Consider the following 20,735-nt stretch of genomic DNA (forward strand, 5'->3'; position numbering starts at 1 on the left):
AGATAGAGAAAGGAATAAAGAGTGGAGTGGTTTATTCTTTTTCTTCTGTTTTCTGTATAAAGAACAGACACGCGCACGGCCGTCGCGCCGCGCCGCGTCGCGTCGTCGTGCCGCGATGCACCGACGCGTGTACTTATACTATATGTGAGTACTACTCCGTTTCCTAAACTTTCTAGTGGCTCTCGGTACGCCACGACTGGATGGAAAACCGGACGATGCCGGTTCGGTTCGACGCGACCGGGATATCTGGATCTATCCGTTGCACTGACAAGATCCTCCGCTAGAAGACTTTTGCGTAGATCGCTTCGCACGATAGCTCCAAAGTGGATCTTCGATTAAATTGAGTAATGAACTTGTTCCGTGAAAAAGAATACATCTATTTTTGTTCTATTAATCTAACAGTATAGAGAACACCTTCTTATCCTTACGTAAATTCATTCAAAATTCATACTGCTATAAACAGACATCACGGTACATTAAAAATATCTAAATTGTCTTAAGATACATGGCTACTAATAATGGTAGTTATCATACATACGATTATGTAGCAATATTTGGATACAAAAATTCTAGTTGTGTATTTGAAGATTAAACGCGACTTGGTAGTACTGAAGGAAGCCTCCGTATTCGCGCAAGCAGCGGCGAGAACGAACGTACTACGTAAAATCCCGCTAGTCAAGTGAAAACAGAAAGAGAACGGAAAGAGAGTAATCAGAAGGGGGCACCGGTCGGTGGAACTTCGTCGGGAAGGAGGGCGACCCGTAGGTAGGGGTTAGATCTTGTTACGCGGCGGTCTATCCGGAGTTAAGCTATCGGTTGAAGCGCGGTCGTGAACACCTAATTCCCCGCAGTGACTATCGGGGCATCGATACGGATGATACACATTCCCTGTACGCGTTCCACGTACATATCCCGCTCCCAGGAATTCCTTTAGCCAAATACTACAATAGAAAACGTATGCTGTACGTCGAAACGGCAGATCACAAGCGAGAACTCGGACAATGTATTGTCCTGTACGATACAGAAGTCAAAGAACTGTAGAGAAAACGTGGATCGAAAGGTTCGCGCCAAGATCGCAAGGTGAAACGCGTGCGAACGTCGTAGAAACAGTCGAGAGACGAGCGACGAGATCCAATAACGCGCGATTCTTGATAGCTAAGAGGGAAAGAGAGACACGGATAGAAGGGAGGTAACTGCCGGAAGAGAGAGAACGGAAGGTTCGTTTCACTAAGAAGGGGATGAAGAAGAGGACGGAGAAAAGGGACGAGTGATTCGGGAGAACGAGAGGGAGAAAGAGACCGCGATCCAGAGAGCCGTTGTCAGTAACACTCCCCGTAGAATACGTAGGACCTCGAACTCGTCTGTGCGGATCGATACCGAGTTCCTGGTGGACTCGCGAACGGGGGGCTTCAGGAGAGGGCTGGGGTGGTAGAAGAGGCAGCGGACGAGGGGAGGTACAACCGGCGGTGTTTGTGGGGTGCGGGGGTGGACTGACACAGGGACGCCTCGGGGGTGTTTCCATGGTGACGGGAATTATCGTTCGGGGTGGGTGTAGGGTCTCCAGCTCTCTTTTCTCTGCTGTTTCTCCCTTTCTTGCTTGCACTCCCCCTAGCACACGGGTACGTGCCCTTTTTCTTCTTCTTCCTACGAATCGAACTTCGGATTTTCTACCGATCCTTCTAGACAGGCTAGCTTCTCGTCGAAGAAGAAACAAGCTGAAGAAATGGGAAACAATAGATAGTTTGAAGAGGAAAGTAGAGCTTGTTCGATGGAATTGGGGAATTTCGTTGACAGGGTTGTATCAAAACGAAGAACATTTTACCCTCCTCAGGCTTGCTCCGTCAAGAATGAACAACGTGAAAAAACAATAAAATAGAATAATTGGCAAATAGATGATAACTTATTATCTAAAAATAGAATGAAAGATTCGCTGTCGGAATTGAATCAGAACTCAGAACTAAACGAACATTTGGAAGAAGAGCGGCACGAAGGGTTTTCTGAAAGCGCGAATTCGGTGCCGGTAATTCGTTCAAAACAGGTTCTCCTGTGCATGGGCAAAGAAAGAAATACGACGGAATCATCGGCGGTCTCGTAAACGCATCCGCGAAACGGAAGAAAGAGAGGGGCAACGAACACCGATGTATCTTCCACACTGGAAAGCATCGCTCCGTGAAACGGTGACGATGAACTTCGGAAGGTTTCCGTCGCGTCACCCGTGAAAATTCAATTTACTGGATCCAGGGTCAACTTTCAACCTCTGCTAAATGTTTTAGGTTACACGCATGGTTAACCGTCGCGTAGTTAAGACGAGTCTGCTCCTAGAAGACGAGCTGAACTCGTTATTAACAAACGAGAAACTCGTTTTTCCTTACTTCCAGTTATGTAAAACGAAAACCGTTTTTAATCAACTAATGGTCCAATTAGTAGATTAAAAATGGAAAACGTATCTACCCATGTTATCAAACATGAATATCACACGAAATTCATGCCAAATAATCAAAAGTTTAAGCAGCGCTACTTGAATTTAATCAAATAATTGCTATAAAAATCTATAATTATATGCAGGTTTCTAAGATTATGGCTTGAGGGCCAAATAAAATCCTTTCGGTGCACCAAGGCAAGACAAAGTGTTCGAAAACGTAACCGAGTTTGCAAAGAATGTCGAGTCGCATAGACTTTTCCCCTAAAACCAACAGAGTTTCAGGAAAAATAATCCGATCGAATTCGCGGTCTGCGGGTGGTCTCGAAGGGCGATCGAAACCGATGATCTCACCTCGAGATATCGATACTAACGCCGAGGTCGTCGGGTCTCGTGCCGTGGAAAGTTCCACTTGGCTCGAGAGAGGCAGGAAACCTGCGCAGACACAGTACACGATTCGGTACGACCGCGCGCAGACCGAATCCGACCAATTTATATCTCCGCTCATAATCAAGATATCAAGATAATTCCTTTTGCAATCGATTCTAAACAATTTCGCCGCCCTATCTTTCGAATTTCATTGAAATCCGTGGAAAATTGTAGGAGTTACGAGAGTTTTCTGGAAACCCGTTCGGCGAATATCTTCCGCGTGAAATATCGATTTCCTTGGACTATTATCGATTCCCACTTATTCTATATGATCTTTTAACCATTAGAAACAATATGCGTTAGTGATACTTGATAAAGAATAATCTTAAGGGCGTAGGATTGAAAGTCAATGATTGGTATAAAAATTCGTCGCTCTCAGTCGTTACTGACTACGATCAAACTTGTTCGATCTAGAATGAATTCGTATAAGCTACTACGAGAGTTACATAAACAATTAATCAGAGTAACTGGAGTCTGTATTTAAGGAGGATGTAAACCAGCGCGGCTTTTGTCCGCGAACAAAAGGAGGGTGTGGCGGATTTACGCGAGTTTACGACTCGAAATCGAAAATAGAACGGCCCATAAAGACCGGCGCGGCTCGTAGTCACTAGGATAATCTGAAGGCACAGTTTAATTGGGTACCGCCATTCGTCGGTACAATTGATTTTACTGTCCGGGCAGTAAAGTAATCATAATGGGACGGCGTACTTAAAATAAAAGTGTAAATAGATGTAAATTAACTGCGTCGGATCGCTATGATTTATATATTTGCTTGTCTACTCGGGCCCGAGCCAAATGTTGTATAGATGTATCAAAGATTCTGATGGCCGAACGCCAAATCGGATGTTTCTAACCAACTGTGCCACTGCGATATTATTTTTATTTATTCATATATTAACGTCTTCATTATGCGCAAAGGGAGCAGCTTGCAAGTCTCCATAATACTGACGAACGAATATTGCTTTTAAAAAGACAATTTTAGACTCGCTAATAAAACTACGAAGTTAAATAATGTAATTGCAAAATCGGTAACTAAAAACAGCCACGGCATTCTGTGTTAGAAAGGGAGCGAAATCGCGTCTCGAATTGTATAGAGCGCTCCGAAGCGTCTTTCGTTCTTAGATTAGGATTTTCGAGAAAATCCTAATCCACGGGAAAGGGCAGAAAGATCGCCCGAAGGAAGGAAACGAAAGTGAACGCAGAAAATGGTAGTTCGAACAGGTCGAGATAATAGAGACTTCGGCCGGTCTGCCGCATTCGTGCTGGGACGAGTTCCGAGGGAAGGCCCCGGAACCTGCCAAGCTAACAAAATGGTAGGACCCACCGCGCCGAGCTCAAAATCAAGCAACAAGTTGCAGGCCGCCTCTGACTTATAGGGTGTGCCAGAAGTGAACACCGTTTCCGTGAAACGAACAGACAACATTCGTGACGAATCGCGACTCATCCTTTTAACTCCATTTCTACGTTGTCAACGAGTTGACGAAGTTAGAAATCTAAACTTTGGAAAGATCCCGCCGAGATTGCAAGATTCACAACTAAGGAATGGGTAATTACGCGTTATGTATGAGTTTTAGACTCTTCAACATGCCATCATATAGATTTAATCCCCTTGCCTCCATTTCTATGTTGTTTGTAAAAATGCAAACTTCGGAAGGACCGCGACAAGATTGAAAGATTCACAACTAAAGAATACAAGTAATTACGTTATGCATCAGTTGTAAAAAGTCTCAGCTTCTTTCTACAATATTTTTATCGATGTCATTTAAACCGTATCTCAATCATTAAGCACACGTATTTACCAATTTGAAATTACGCTCGATTGAAATTATTTTACCGAATAAGCAAATGCATTCATGTTCGAATGTACTCGTCTCGAAAGTGGGTCGTGTATTTCGACTATTCGTAACATTTCGTCGTCTATCTAATTACCAATATCATTCGCATCCCGGCCATGCATAGAATTAATAAACAATTCGATGAAAAACGCATGGAACCATATCGACTGCCGTTAGTCATTCTCTATATAAATTACACGCGGAAATCTATTTCCTAATTGAATAGCGATCGCGCCAATTAGCCGGTTATTAGATAAATATATCCGAGGACGATCACTGAACTAGGCAACATTTCATTAGCATTTTTTATGCTTCACGAGCATCAAATATTCAATCATTGTATTAAAAAATATCCTCCCTTAATATGATATCGTATTATGTTAAGAGACAAATGTACGGATAAACTCCTGTTGAATAACTTGTCGGTTTTTTAAGTTTATCTACATTAATCTACAAGAATGCTTGCTGCAGATCGATCGAAGAAGCGAATACCGACACTTTGATCCCGATACGGTATCTGTCGCGTGTCGCGCATATTGTCTCCGTTTATCGTCGACGAACACACACGGTTGTTCGCGCGACAAAAAGGAGAGCCCTCGGCGTCTTTCAACGGCGTTATCGCACGACGCTTGTCGTCGGCAACCGGTTCCGTTCAGTTTCGGAGAACCGTTTGCCAAACAGAAACCGAAACCTTTCGGTAGCGTTTGCCCGGTATCAGTTGCTTGACAACGAGCTCAATCTTAACACACAACTGAGGATGTTACGATTCCGGAATCAAGAGTTTCATTACTATCTTCAGACGCACGTGATCCACTCTTCCCGTTTTTAACTTCTTTATATGCAAGCGAATAATTCTACCGCGAAAAGATGAAAAATTATAACATTTCGATATCGTATAAGTATTAACATTGTTCTACATGCATATTTTATACATGCTCGACTATGCACCATTATTATTCATGTTACATGAGAACCAGATCGTTGTACCTTTGTATTATTAATACGATTTCGCGAAAAATAGCGTCAAGAGTAACTCGTTGAAATATCCGATCTGTTGCATTATTTAATCGCATAAGAACAGAACCGTTTGGCTAAACAGTAATTCGAGTCATGATAATCGAATCCTAATAATTTACATAAATACATATCCTGCACTATGAATGCAAGCTTCAGCTATTAAGTAGACTGCATTCGCCTTATTCAAATTAACATGCAGTGAAGAATTTAAAAATGTTATCTAAACGCGAACAACATTTTCATGGCCGACTTATCATTCAAAACACGGCGCACCGTAAGAATGCGATTAAGCGTAAAGTATTTATTACCCCCATCATTCTTTATGTAAGAAAAACTGCACATAACGTGCTGCGCAGGATACAACGGGTTTATCGGGCTGCAAATTCTCGTAAAAACATTACCGAAACGTACGGTAGGTATCGAGGCTCAACGCCGGCGTTCGTTTTCAGGCGAACGACCAAGTAAAAGATACTCGTTCGCCGTTACCTAATCAACAGAGGCTCTCGAGCGTCGAGAGGTTTTTCACTGGTACTCGCTCGTACCCTTTCTCCGTCTTTCTCGCACGCGTACGTGGGAGTCGCGGCGTTCCGCGCGAGTCGGAGCGCACTTAAGCGCCGTGAGACGAGCTCGCGCGATAACAGGGACCCGATAACGGCGGCAGCGGCGACGCGACGTATGCTCGGTTTGCTCGTAACATCCTGGCGACTTCCAGTAGGTATACATGCACAAACCGGGCATGTCCGTCCGCGCAAATAGGACGTATTAAAATCAGTGATACGTAATAATCAACACGTACGCATAATTACATCGTCTGGAGTAATAAGTCAATTAAGATTCTCGCTCTTAATTATGAAATTATTTATTAATCGCCTTATGCATCTTAGATATGCACATATTTCATCGTATATGTCAATAATTTAGAACAGATCTCAGATTACTCTAATATGTATAAGAACTATCTTGCACATCGATAAACTGACCTCCTGTTTTTCAATTTGAGTTTTCCGTCGCACGTAAGCAAAATCAATCGGAGAATCAGAGCATTAATCGTATCGTTCGGCGAACGTCTGCTGAAGCACATTGCCGCGCTTGCATGTAGCTACGTGTATGCACAAGGCGCTGTGCGTCGGCCCGTATAAAGAGCGGTGCATTGCGCCAAGCCTGTGCGCCGCGCTGCTGAATTAATAATCGAACTTACATACGTAGGTTGCCGCTCGTCTTCCGGGTGTCTGGATGTGTACATGTTTAACCGGCCAAGGCGGAGGTGCCGTTGGTGAAAATCTATCTAAAAAATAAAGGAAAATGGTGTTAAGCCGATGGCGGTGGCATTAAGTCTAGACGGTGATGAATTGGCCGCGATAAGAACCGCGGTGAATTTGTATCGCCTGCACTTTTCTGGGGTAGATATGGCATATACCTAGTTTGCGGCTAAGGGTGATAAGTAAGGGCTGATAAATAGTCGCCCGAGGTGTAGGCGCCTACAGGTGATTTTCAAACTAACTTAAATAGAAAATCTTGGAAATGAAAACGTCGTATTTATTTAAAATTCAATCACACCGGATGCTGTCTTTCATTTTTCTTATGTATGTCACGTTTAATACTTCGTTTAATGCACTTAAACATGCAATAAACAGGAAGACTTCTGAAGACTGAAAAGCCTAAACAAGAATCGCTTGTCCAACGCACGAATGCTTATAAATTATTACTTGTGCTCGTAAGTGCCACTTCTACGAGATCCGTGCTGTATCTGTTACACGGCAGGAGAGGATGTTAAGTAAGCTGAAGTGCACGAAGTTTATTCATGTTAACGCTCTCGTTACAAATTCAACCGCTTAGCCCCGGGCACAGTAGGGCCAAATCCCGAAAATGTCGCTGGGAAAATCAGTTGGCTATTCCTGCCCCTTTTGTTATTTCAGAGTTTTGTAAGAGATAATGAAAAAGTCATATTCGGAAAAGTATCTTACAAATCGTTTATATCAATGATGCTTATGAATTAGTTAGTCAAAGAAGTATTTCTATATTCATCCTTGATGTCTAAAACCTTTTCATATGAATGGCCACAAATTGCACTGGCCGTTTTTTCATTATTTTGCATCTTTCGTTTGGTTTTTTTTTTTAATTTTGACATGAGAATCGTAATCGGCGACATCGAAATCCCCTACGTATAGATTTTTATACAGAAATCATACTGTTTTCCACTTTCATCCACTTTTTCAGGATTTAGCCGCACTACGTCGCAGTGAAAAACGAGAGTAGGTAATGATCGGTCGAAAATACACGAGCGTCGTGACTGATTTACGAAGGTATTCGTAGACTCGATTACGAATAATAATGTATCAGGCGGGATGTGCGATGAAAGATGCATTGAGCTTTCGTCTCCAAATGGGATGAAAGTAGAACAGTAAAAAAAAAAATGGAGAGAGAATGTAATAATGTAGACGGACTGTTTTTAGAAATGACCAAGACGCGCGACCAATCATTTATATTTAACCATGGATTGCAAAATACATCCGTTACGAAAAAACGGATAATTCAATTCTACAGAGGAACTCTCACCGACATTTCGTAAAATGTTCCTAAAAAAATTCAAGCTGCACTTTGGAAGCGTCTATCATTGTCCTGATTAGTCAATTTCGAAAAACTGTAGATTGCAATTCGTAGATATGAATAACAATGATATACAACAGGAAACCGTAGTTTAACCGCGATTCAAATCGTCAAAAATGTTCGATAATGTCTCCAGATGCGCGAAAATAAAACATCAATTATCTAAGAAAGTTTTTATCGGATGACGGTCAAACTCGTATGGATGTACATGACAAATGATAGAGAAAACGACATGGAAAATTTCGTTTCGATATCATTGCTCGTTTTCCAGATATTAAATGTTCACTTTTTGCAACCTCGGCTGGCTCGAGCTCGACTCTCCCGGCTTCTGCCGAAGAAACGCGCGCGCATATCGAAACACTTCAAACGCTCACCATACCCTTGCAATTAATTCACTAAAACATTAACTACAAAATCTCTGCACAGTATCATTCCTATTACAGCATACACTACTTAACTACTACGTAATAAGCATAAAATGATCACCAATTATGATGTCAAGATAAGCTATTTCGACAAGAGCAAAATATAAATAGCTAAAATACGAGTGTTTTATCATTAAACGATTATTAATCTATGGCCGATATACATGGATCGTGAATATAGGAACTGTATTCCTACGTGTGGTTTCGTAAAATCGGTTACTTTTGACATGTAACTACCACAATTATAAAAAGATCCAGTAGTAGGTAGCTATCATGAATATTGAATACTATTCTATTTTAGATACGTGTGTAACAATTCGACAGTCCTATGTAACTTTGTTACTACTATTATTTCATGAACTACAGATTCCGCTGCACCTCCATCAATTTCGTGACACTAGCGATCGATAATCTTTGACACGATATTCTGAACAATGCATCATTTGTATTTAATGCCGAATCGTTTATCCTTCTCATTATACTTCTCAATACCCTTAGTCTTTTACTTAAGTCCACGTCTCGAAATAAATCACTGTAAAGCTTTCTTAACTTCGAACTTGTTTTCCGATTTCGACGATCGTAGATAGAAGAGATGCGCTCTGTTAACATGGTTAATCTCGGGGTACGAGTGTCGGGCACGGTGGGAACGATCGTGATATGATTTTTTTAGGGGGCATCGACTTGCCATTTGATTTAGATCCAGGAAGAACGCGCCACGCCCTGCTTTCAACGTTGCCGTGTCTGCGATGGACGGCCCGCATAATGAGAAACACGAATCAGTGGCCTCATCGTTCTCCCGTATCTGTGGTCGCGTGCGCTGCGGCTTCGTGCGCGTTTGCCCTTGCTTATCGCGTTCTTGCGCAGCTTTAATTAGCTCGCCGCCATCTCTTGGTCACTAAGCTACTTCTGCGTACCCGCTCTCGTTTCTTTTTATTTGCTCCGCAGTCATATCTTCTCGCCCGTAGCAATAAAAACGACGTACCAGCGCCAGTCTCGAGATACGTATGCGCCAGCAAAACTCCTGCGGGTTTACATAACTCGAGTTGAATACTTTTTAAGATTGCGTATTCTAAACATGCGCATGATTCGACATTCGGCGTATGAATCTGATTCTTCTGTTTTGAGAAGAAGAAGTCTTTTCATTTAAAAAAAATTATCCTTCTGTCAGGAAAACTGAGTTCGTTTCAGATTTGAATTTGACACACGCCATAAGCTGGTTTCATATTTAAATCGTACAAAACCTGTAAATAGATAGTCATTTTCCTAGATCTGAAAGCCGCTATTAATTAAATTAGGGGTATTTTTCTATTTATTTAGGGGTATTATTCTATTAATTAGGAATATTACTCTGAAGGCGCAAAATGCAACGACGACAACGACGACGATGACGACGACGACGACGACGACGACGACGATGAGGAACAAAGGAGAGAGTATTGCTTATGCGGGGTAAAGAAGCAAAAGGAGGGGACGTGCCATAAGCTGCGTACCCGCGGCACGCCATCTACATTGGCTTTGTGTATTCCATGGTTGCGCAATAGCGCGCGGCTCGAGAATGCCGAGCGCGCGACACGCACGCTGACATTTTTGCCTTTGTGCGACGCCCGTGTGGGGTTGCGCGCAGTACTTCGCCGCTCTGCACAACGATTGATTGCGCTGCAAAGAGGGGCGAAAAACGCTTGGAAAAAAGGGAGGAGAGGAAGGACAGAGCGCAACAAGGGTACGCGTACTCCCATCCCGCGACGATGAACCGTCCGCAACGAGCAAGGGTACATAAGGCAAGGGAGACGGATTACGAACATTACGGAGCGACTAACGGGGGTGAAGGTTGAAGGGAGACCGAGGACGAAGAGAGGGTGGAAGATGTAGACAAAGAGACGCGAAGAAAGAGAGAAAGACACGCGAGATGTGAAAAGGTGGGGAAGAGGAAAGGAGAGGAAGATCGGTCTCTTGGTGCAGAGAGCGTAGTGGTTATAAAGAGAAGCGGCATCGCTGCACGGCTACTTGGCTCTCCAGGGCCAGGATATTTCAATACCGGCGGTGGTCGGCACCGCCGATGTGGCTACGGAGAGGGGAAATGCTTGTGACGACGTGCGCTGCTTATATACATATAGATATGTAAATGTATACATATATACATGTACTTCCCCTCGTGCCTAACCCGCCCTACGCGACAGCATATACGCGGTATATACGACTTTACACACCCGTGGGCGTTAAAGAGAAAGAAGGAGAGAGACAGACAGACGGATAGAGTAAGAGGAAGAGAAGCAACGAGATCTGACCGGTAGCACGGTAGCGCTCCGCTATTCGGGTTTTCTGTACGAGGGGAAGAGCAACGGTAAGGGGAGAGAGGTGCGGAAGGGGGCAAAGTCTGCCGTCTCTGTTTTAACATACACAGAGGGGGAAAGTTGCGGCAAAACGGAAAGGCTGACGTCGAGGGGAATGCAGGGACTCGCGCCGCGCGGCGATGGGGACCTCGAACCAAACCGTCTCCGACGATTGTCCATGCGAGCCCGCCTTCTCGACGCGTCGAGGGGAATAAACGTGGGCTGTGCTACACGTGGATTGGCCAACGCAGCGCGCGGGGTGCGAAGCGTCGGTGGCGCCTCGAGAATCCCACCAATCGAACGTCTCCGTCGTGGCTTTTTTATCCTGCTATTTACGCCGAAGGACGGAGAAGAGCTGGCTGCCCCATCTGGCTCTCTCGCTCGTTTCGCTATCCCTCTCTCCTTCTTCCTCGGTCGACCGCTCTCCCTGTGTGTTCGTCGGCACAGGAGAGGACACTCTCGTTTCGGGATCCGTTGAGGTTGCACACGTTTTCACGTACAGCGCCGTCTGTTTACTGCGACGCCTTCTGTATTCTACGTCGTCCTTACTGGATACGGTGCGTTAACGTAATACCGCGTGCGCGCTTCGTTCGGATAATTCGTTTCAAGTGTCTGTTTATTGTAAAAGCATCGTATGCGACGGCCGATGCCGTACGATAGTGTTGTGTAGTGACGTATGTGTGACAGTACGTCGCAAGAGGATACAGTGTTGTCGGATCGTAGGCGCGAATACACGGCAAAAGCGTATACAACGATCGGCGAAACATCGTGATTATACTGCGCGTGCGTTTCTGTAAGGACGCGATGATTGATTCGTCCCGGCAGTAACGGTACGTCGCGAGTTCAACGACGACACCGTGAATTTTCGAGTTTGTCGGATAGGAGCGCTAGTGAAAAGACATTTGGTGCGGTGCTATCGACGAAATAAACCTGGCAACACCGCATCGACTGGTCTCGCACACAAGTATACAGACAACCATACACATACCTAGAAGGGAACTTGGGGTGGCTGGCTGTGGCTAGCAGGCAGGCGGCAAGGCAGGCAAGCAGGCACAAGCAGCTTTCTTGTTCCGAGGACGGGGTTCCTGCTCGCGCCGTCTCTCTTTTCTACCTCCATTGCGCTTGCTCTTCTCTCCCCTTCTCCTCCCCACCCTTCTCGTCTACGGTTCGCTCAATCACACTCTCCTTCTTTTCCTTTCTCTCTCCTTCCCGCTTTCGTTCTCTCTTTCTTGTTTGTGGCGCACGTACCGTTGAGAGCATCTCCCTTCCCCTTCGATACTCTTTCTCTACCATTACCCCCTCCGCTCCTAACCTCGAGCGGATCGGGCGAGTCCACTAAGCTTGCGAGGGGAGTTCGGCAGATCTCGGCTCTAGTCGGCCTCGATCCGCAGAATGTGCTAGACGCTGCGAGTCGATCGCTCCAGTTTTTTAATATTCATATATAGAGAAGCTGTATAGCGTACACGGAGGTCGAAAACCATTCTTCGCACTTTGCACGCGGACCCACGAGTTCCTAGTGCTTGTATCAACGTCAGTTTTCACCATCAGTCGGGGACGCACTCGATCAGTGTATATCCGTACGACGGCCATGTTTGGTGTTTACGAGGTGAGGGGGAACTGCTGACGTCACGAACCCCGATCTTGCACGAAGGGAGCAGCAGCACCAGCAGAAGCAGAAAACGTGTTGCCGGCCAACGCGGACACTTGAGTCTCGATACACGTCTCCGAAACACAGCCGAGTATCGCGAGTGTTCGACGCAGAATAATTGTGCGGTGAATACGCGGAGAAGAAACTCGCGGCGCGTAAACTGTGCCGCTCGAAATTCCGTTCCCGATGGGACGTGTATGTACGCCGACTTCGCTCGTGTTCGCCGGTCTTTCCGCGACTACTGGCCTTTCAAAAAACATCGGTCGCGTTGCCGCTTCGCCGCTGAAATAGCAGAGCCACTCTAATCACCGACGGTCGGCTCCGATCAGTGCGGAAAACATTGAGCGATGCCGAGTGTTCTCGTAGACGAGACAACACGTGCCGCATCTTTTTTTACATGATCAGTAACGAAAATGTTTAGCGCAGCAAGAATGCGATCGAATTGATCGCACCGCAAAAACGCATGGTTACAATCTATTTCATGTTTTCTATTGTCTACAAAAGGTGTTTGATGAGAATTCAATGAGATTACCGCTACATTTTGTTTGGTGTCACTACGATCGTGCCTCGATTATTTTGCGTTTCGCCGTGTGTCACCGCGAGCAAATTGGAGCAATCCGTGCTTGATTCGGTGTCGGTACATATGGTGTTACCTTTTTCAGTGTCGTTTCTCAGTGACGCGCATCATTATTTTCTTGGATGTATTAACACTCTTCGTACGTGTCTAACCAGCAAGGATTAAAAAATATCATGGATCTGGGTGACAGAGTTTACGCTGCGGAACGGATCACGAAGAAGAGAGAAAAGCGGGTAAGTAAGAGAACTGCGAGCCGCCAGGGAGCGCCACTATACGGAATCTGTTTGTCTATGCGCCGTTGCCGCTTCCTCCTCTCTGCGATCTTTCTCTTTCCTACTGTCGTTCCAGCGATCTCCAATGCTCCTCCTGTAGCGATTCATATCATGTACTATGTTCTCAATGCCCCGCGTTAAACCTCATGATCAGACATATTTTGTTGGTACACAAACATTGTACGTCAAATAAGTCGTTCCTCTATTTCTAAGCGTGTCCGAGGAGATTTGCATTCGTACATCTAAAGTTGTCAATTTTATATGCGAATTATTCATGAAATTGCTACATTATTCTTTCTGACAATTCTTAAAAGAATTGTTCCGTATGCGTGTAAGTATGATTTACGGCCGCGTCAATCGTACCGATTCGATCTTGTTTGAAAAACAGCCGTGGCTTATGTAAGAATTTATGCGTTATTACCGTGCCGGCTATCCTCGGAGGCACGGTAACGATACTGTTCGTGGCTCGGCAACGTTGTAAATCGACATAAAACACGCGAGACTTCTCAGCTGCGAGAGCGGCTCATGCGCGATAAACCAAGGCGTCCTATACCTGCACAGTTATGTCATTGTTTTCCAACTGTCACACTCGCTGCGCACCGTGACCGGTCGGCACGTTTTCGTTCGTTGGCCGACGGCCAATAGGTGAGCCGTACGAGCGGTTCTCGTGGAAGTCAACGCCGCCCGTTTTATCGACCGTATACTACCCGCTCCTACGAGAGATGGATTCGAAAATCTGCTGTTTGACGCAGACGTGCGAAACAGATCTGCGGATCGGACACGTTCCCGGCCACTACCAAGTGCGAACGGTCTTCTTACCGCTAGACCGCTTCAGATACAATCGCACATCTGCCTACGTCTTATCTATGAAATGCGGATGTTCGAATCCATATTTTTATAAACATACAACTCTGGAACCTACACCTGAATAAAGATTTATTCTTTGAATACAGCGTGTATTAATGTTTACACGTAATGTTTATCTACCCGTTTTGTCACCCTTACATTTTTCCTAAGTACATGAGCATTTCCAGTCTACGCACCTTGATTCCTCGTTGCATATGCATGTATCACGCATCTTCATTTTTTAAGTAGATACATAGCGATTCACGTTATGCAATTTAGTAGACGCTGAAGAACGCTGGGAATCTGGATTTCGAATCTACCAGAGCAGGTGTTAAAACGCTTCTGCTTCTTTCTCTTTTTTCGATGCACCGTGCCGGAAAGAGGGAGATGATTTCAAGAAAGATGTTTTACGTAGATTAAGATTTGATACAAGTCCTGTGTCGTCTCATTTTTCTGTATTTCACATCTGCAAAAACGCAAAAAGAACAAGTAAAATGGGACGCTTTATTAAACTGTAAATTCTTCTTGTAAATTACATTTAAAACCGGTACGTCGCATTTCGCAACAAGTTTCATTTATAACAATTGGATTAAGGTGTACGTGTCTCCGTAATATTGTAAATAACTCTTTGGCATTTTTAATGGTGAGATGCATCATTTTACCTAAATCCATTTTTCGTTCTAGTATTATGCATGTTGATATATTCGTAAATAGACGATTGCTATCTTTTTCAGGGGAAAGTAGAATACTTCGTAAAATGGAAGGGATGGAGTAAGAAGTAAGTGAAAGATAAAGCTAATAAAATTATTATGGAGGCAATTAAAACGGGTTGAAAATTGTAATTCCTTCCCCCTTTTAGATATAACACGTGGGAACCGGAAGAAAACATTTTGGATGTTAGGTTAATTGAATTGTACGAAGAAAGTCAAAAAGGCGGGGATGTTACTACGAGAAGACCGAGGCGGAGGGATACCAGATACAATGTAAATAAAGTTCTCGTAATTTATTAACAAATAACTGTGTTTTTAATTTTAAGATCGTACCTAAAACTTTACGTAAAAAAATTATTACCTTGAACTTCTTACTCTTTTTTAAATAACGCATTTAACGTAACAATTGAAAGTTTCTCTGAAAATCTGAAATTGAATATTTTCTCGGACATCAGGAGACAGTTCTGGCCAACTTAGTCGTCGAGGAAGAGCCAGGTGGAGACGAAAGAGTCGGTGAGGATAGCCAAGACGAATCGACTACCGGTAGCACCTCCGCTCCTCGTTTGAATCCTGTTGCACCTGACGAGGACACTCTTCCCAGTTCACTCGACGGACATGAATCGCCTACAGCTCCGGACTTATCCGCATCCGTATTTAGCGTCGATTCAGATAGTTCGAACAGCAGCGTGGACAGTCCTCTATTGCCAAGGAGGGAACCAACGGGCACAAAAAGGAAGGCTGAAGTTCTGAGTAAAGAGTCTGGTAAAATCGGTGTTACAATTACTACGAGCAGTCCCAGTAGCGGTAGCGGAAGTCCTCCGCCGAACAAAATTCCTCGATTGTTGCCGCTCAAGAGTAGTCCGACGTCTCCCACTTACCACGTGAGTGTTCTGAGTTTATTTATGAATTTCATATATGTATACGAAGGATTCCGGATTTCTAAAGAGCATCCTACGTATTTCAGAGTCATAAAGTCAACGGCAGGAGACCGTCATCGTCGAGTGTGAAATCAACACCGGAAGAACCGTTGCCAGCGACGACAACGACACCGGCTCCAGCGGTGCAGGAGAAGAAACGTGCCGAGGCGGATGTACCTCACGGCCCTCCACCCTCGTTGCCGCGTGCACCACCAGCACTTCTGTGCCCACAGATAGACACGCCTTTGGAACAGCCTACCAAAAAGAGGCACTTGCCCGAGCAAAAACAGGAAAAGTCAAACGGAACTGTGACAGTGGACGCGAACGGTCATAAATCGCCGAGCCCTACGGACTCGTACACGAACAATAACAGGTTACCGACCATTGTCAACGGGCACCATAATAACAACAACCATACTAACATCAACAATAACAATAATAATAACAATAACAACACGACGAACGTGAAACAGACGGAAATCACGAAGACAGATATGTATGTCCCTCTCTCGAGTCCCGGTACGGATTACTGGCACGCGAGGAATCCGGTCGCGGATCAGGTGTTCATTACGGACGTGACGGTGAACCTAAAGACTGTTACGATCAGGGAGTGCAAGACTGAAAAGGGGTTCTTCCGCGAGAGGGATCCGAAGAGCGATATCTATTAACAAACCCAGAACAGGGCCGATTTATTGTGAATTTTTAATTAGCGAGAATCACGCTTGTAAATATAAATTATTTTCACACGTTGGAGTGTTAAAGTCGGGGGGGTTGAATATTATTGAGACTTTTCTATCGAAGTAAAACGAACACTGTTTCGGTGGTTGTGAGGGGGATTAACGCGGAAATACGCAGAGTCGAGTAACCGATACGTCGTACCTTCTGAAGGATGTTTCAGAAACGGCAAACATGTGAAATTCCAATAGCTATGGATAAGATCTTCTGGATCTTGTTGAAAACTAAAAGTGGAATGATTCGGAACAGACTTTGTGTTGTGTAAGGCAACAGATAAATGATAGTAAGGTGATGATCATCCCACGAAAATTTTACATAAAAAAAAGGAAAGGCGGTACGTCAATGAGTCGCTGTCAAGTCGTGATATACACTTGTACATTTTAAAGAAACGCTTGGTAGACTTTAACTCTCTGTACAGATGAAAATTATGCGAAAAAGATCTGACGGAAACGTTTTTAGAGAATAGACACAATTTTCTCAATTGATTGCGTTTCTGCTTCTACTAGAATTTTGCAAGGGAAAAATAGTGAAATATGTATCGTGTAAATTAGTTAATTCCGAATATGACTATGGTAAAATAGTACAGATCTGGAAAGAAATATTTTTCTAATTCGTTTTTAGAATAATCGGAGCAGCTTCGTAGAAGCGATTTAAGAAAATGCGAAAAAAAATTTTCAGGTATAGAGACGCGAAGAAAACAAATAACGCTATCTTGATGACGTATTTCTGAGTATTATGATATTATATTGTATTTACTAATAAATATTACTCTTTTTTTCTCTTTTTAATAGTGACTAATGTCGTGTCACGGAAAAATGGAGATGTATCATTCGTTCGTAGCTTTTAGATTCGTTTAGAGACACGAACTCATTATTGATTTTTCAAGTTGTTGTAGCATCAGGCATACATACACACATACACAGAGTTCAATCAATCAGTTACTAACAAAAGGAGAAGAGGGCAGAAAAAATGATGTACGTTGTCAACGGCAGAGAACAAGATCATTGTAATTTGTACGACGTGTCCTGTAATACTTTTTAGTGTTTTTTTGTTACGACTTGATTACGTGTTGTTTAAATATGTGTTAGCTGTTGCATTTTTTATACTGTCAATTATGTTCTCCTTTTCTTTCTCATTCGAATTTAAGGACTGATCGCGCATTATACGTTTTTGCGCACACAACGTTTAATTCCAAAAAAAAGGTGAAAAAGAACGATGAACGCGTGGATGTACATCGAGAAATATTTATGCATATCCCGAAGAGAGCGCCGTATTATTTTTTAAAATGAGTTATCAAACGTATTCACCAAATAGAGATGTTCCTACCTCGAAAACGGTTGAACAGAGAATAATCGAATACTAGAACCAAATTTTAATATCTTTATTAACGTCGCTTAAATTCTTCGAGTGGTTTTGTCATTATTCTCTTTAATTCTCTCTAATTTTCCTTTAAGGTCTTTCGCTGCACCGTACAGTTGGCGCGCGCATACACCAGTTTAAAAACCAGTAAATCGGTGATATAGTTAAATAATCGTGTAAGCATAAAACTTAAACGAAAAAACATATACGTTGCTTATTTATATATATATTGTAACTAATATAATGAAAGAAAATTTTTAGGTTTTTACATTCTTAGTATAGTATTATTAGACTGTGTACGCAATGTGTCACGTGTTTTGTGAATAAAATGAAACGAGTCTCGTTCGAGAGGATTTTCTTCTCTACTGTTAAAACTAAGGAAGCTTTATATCAATTATGATTTGAAACGGATCGACAGATCTGTGATGAACTGTTAAATATTTGCCGCTTACTATATACATATATTTTTTTGTAATAGACTGTGTACGACCGATTTCCAAGAGAAAAACAAAACGATAGTGATTTATCTCTTCGTAAAGAAAAATCAAGTGGGGCTATTTGTGTACAATTAGGACATACGATTCCTTGCTATCCGCGGGGAACTCAAATATATATTTATTAAATTGTTGTGTAATGTAAAACAAAACAAACTCTGTATATTGAGAGAGAAATATTCTGTAAAAATTGTAAATAGTCGGACACTTAAACTCTATGATAACGAATCGAGAGAGAGAGAGGGAGAGAATGTGTAGCTTTAGACCTTTCAGTTATTGTAAATGTAAATAGAGAATGAAAACAGAAACCCCTTTAAGTTGTAAATGCAAATTCGCAAAACTGCAGGTCTAGAGGAAATCCTTTTTAGCTTTAGATGACTTTGAGATAGACTGTGCGCGTACCTTCAACATTGTTTCTGTACTTATAGAATATTCAGACTCTACTTATAAACCGTACAAGGAAAATGCATTGAAGAGAGAACAGAAAACAGAAAAGATGATCCAGCGGTTAAACAGGCATATACGATATGTGAACCCCGGTAGTACCAAATTCACACAGTAATTTTAGTTCTGTCTGGTACAGATTCTTATATTTCAATAAAATCTTTATTTGAACTTTTGTTCGCGTACAGTATTTGTTTTCTATCCACTCAAAGCCGAATAAACGTTTACTCTTTATTTATTTGACGTGACCTCGGAAAAGCCTGATCTCTTTGTTCTTTTTTCTAAGTTTGCACTTGCATATGTTACTACCCATAATGTGTAAAGTAAAGGGAGAATAAAGCAACAATTACTGGAAAAAGTATTTCCGAACAGAATATCCTACATACTTATTATTATGTGTAGAAATAGTATTCCCGATTCTTTCATCAAGCTTACCTTATTAATGAAATTATGTATAAATATCTTACCTGTTAGGTAAATCGTACTTGACATCATCAATGTAGAGAATAGATTAGAGTCTTCAATATTCAGCATAATAATCCTTATCCAGGTGTAGATATATTGACAGATGACAATTCAACTTTTTCCAACTTAATTTAATTCACTTACCGAAATATACGAAAACCTGAATCTTCAATCGTGAATAAATAAATATCTTGAACTTTGAACTAATCGTGAAATTCAAATTTTAAATCCTGACGAACACACTGATATAAGATAGAATGGAATAATTCGTGTAATAATATTTGAACTCGATTGCAATGCAAACAAATCGTAACTAAAATTGGTAAATCTTCAGAATTGAAAACTAAAACGGATGTTACAATAAATAATCGTTTACATAAATCTTCCCTCCATTTTCATATACTGGTAGGACTGTGCGTGCCTAACTTCACGCAGAGACGAAATATTTTAAAGAGAAACAACTTTATCATTTTCTGAGGGATCTATTCACATTTCTGGGATCTCTAGCTTTAATTTGAATCGCATGCATCAAAATCTGTGCAGAGGAACTGGAAATGTAATCCCTCAACAATCGCTGAGATTGTTCAACCATAAATTATTTTCTTGCCACAGTTGTAGGAATGATACATGAAGTTCGTTCAATCAATCATGTTTTGATATAGAAGCATATAGAAGCGAACCATGTGGTCAGTGCATTTACTTACTTTGGTTATTCCGACTTTAACGCACGTTTAAATGTGAATATTTGACTATTTTTACGTATTTTATACTTCGGGACGTCGTTAATATATGGAGTATACAATACCGAGCGTAATTATCAGAGACATTAGTTTTTTCCAAAGTAAATGACAAAATGCAGATGAAGTTAAATACCAGACGCAAGTCTACAAATATCGAAGTAATAGATGTAGACGATTTAGTTCTGACAAGAAAAGGCGGAGGTAGTATAATTGATCAACGGCCGACCTTTTCACATGATGGAGAGTAAGTCTGAATTTGACATCTACTTCACGAAGACTATATACTTTTACTATAATATCCGATGTTACAGAACATTGTACATAGTATGGAAACACGTTATAAGAGCTTACAGTACTCAAACTGGAGACTTTGTGAAAGAATTAGAGCCAGCAAATCATAGAATAGCTGGATTAATTATACATCCAGAGAACCCCAATTTGCTTATCGCTTGTACAGAGAATGGAG

General features: G+C 42.4%; 2 protein-coding genes and 1 long non-coding RNA gene across 4 annotated transcripts in view; 2 read left to right on the forward strand and 1 right to left on the reverse strand.

Annotated features, from left to right (window-relative positions):
* The window catches only part of LOC108626359 (uncharacterized), a 63,204-nt gene extending 51,056 nt beyond the window's left edge, over nucleotides 1-12,148 (reverse strand). The window contains exons 1-2 of one of the 2 annotated variants that reach the window (XR_003389378.1): nucleotides 12,051-12,148; nucleotides 6,903-6,985 (exon numbers count right to left, since the gene is read on the reverse strand). This is a non-coding gene — a long non-coding RNA (uncharacterized LOC108626359). Of the gene's footprint in view, nucleotides 1-6,898; nucleotides 6,986-12,050 lie in introns of both variants that reach the window. The other variant, XR_001916688.2, reaches the window with a different exon arrangement.
* A 229-nt stretch (nucleotides 12,149-12,377) lies between these two features.
* Nucleotides 12,378-19,438, forward strand: LOC108626358 (polycomb group protein Pc). The gene is made up of 5 exons (XM_018026985.2): nucleotides 12,378-13,520; nucleotides 15,140-15,183; nucleotides 15,265-15,388; nucleotides 15,571-15,996; nucleotides 16,080-19,438. Exons 1-5 carry the CDS (start codon nucleotides 13,461-13,463, stop codon nucleotides 16,698-16,700), a joined length of 1,275 nt encoding a protein of 424 aa, XP_017882474.1. The 5' UTR covers nucleotides 12,378-13,460; the 3' UTR covers nucleotides 16,701-19,438.
* A 369-nt stretch (nucleotides 19,439-19,807) lies between these two features.
* Nucleotides 19,808-20,735, forward strand: part of l(2)05287 (WD repeat-containing protein l(2)05287) — an 8,602-nt gene continuing 7,674 nt past the window's right edge. Inside the window, exons 1-2 of the mRNA XM_018026923.2 lie at nucleotides 19,808-20,513; nucleotides 20,581-20,734. Coding sequence (XP_017882412.1) covers nucleotides 20,383-20,513; nucleotides 20,581-20,734 — 285 coding nt within the window. The 5' untranslated portion in view covers nucleotides 19,808-20,382. The remainder of the gene's footprint in view (nucleotides 20,514-20,580; nucleotide 20,735) is intronic.

The sequence above is a fragment of the Ceratina calcarata genome, unplaced genomic scaffold (genome assembly GCF_001652005.2).
Source record: "Ceratina calcarata isolate Rehan_Ccalc_2016 unplaced genomic scaffold, ASM165200v1 scaffold397.2, whole genome shotgun sequence".
In the NCBI taxonomy this organism is placed as follows: domain Eukaryota; kingdom Metazoa; phylum Arthropoda; class Insecta; order Hymenoptera; family Apidae; genus Ceratina; species Ceratina calcarata.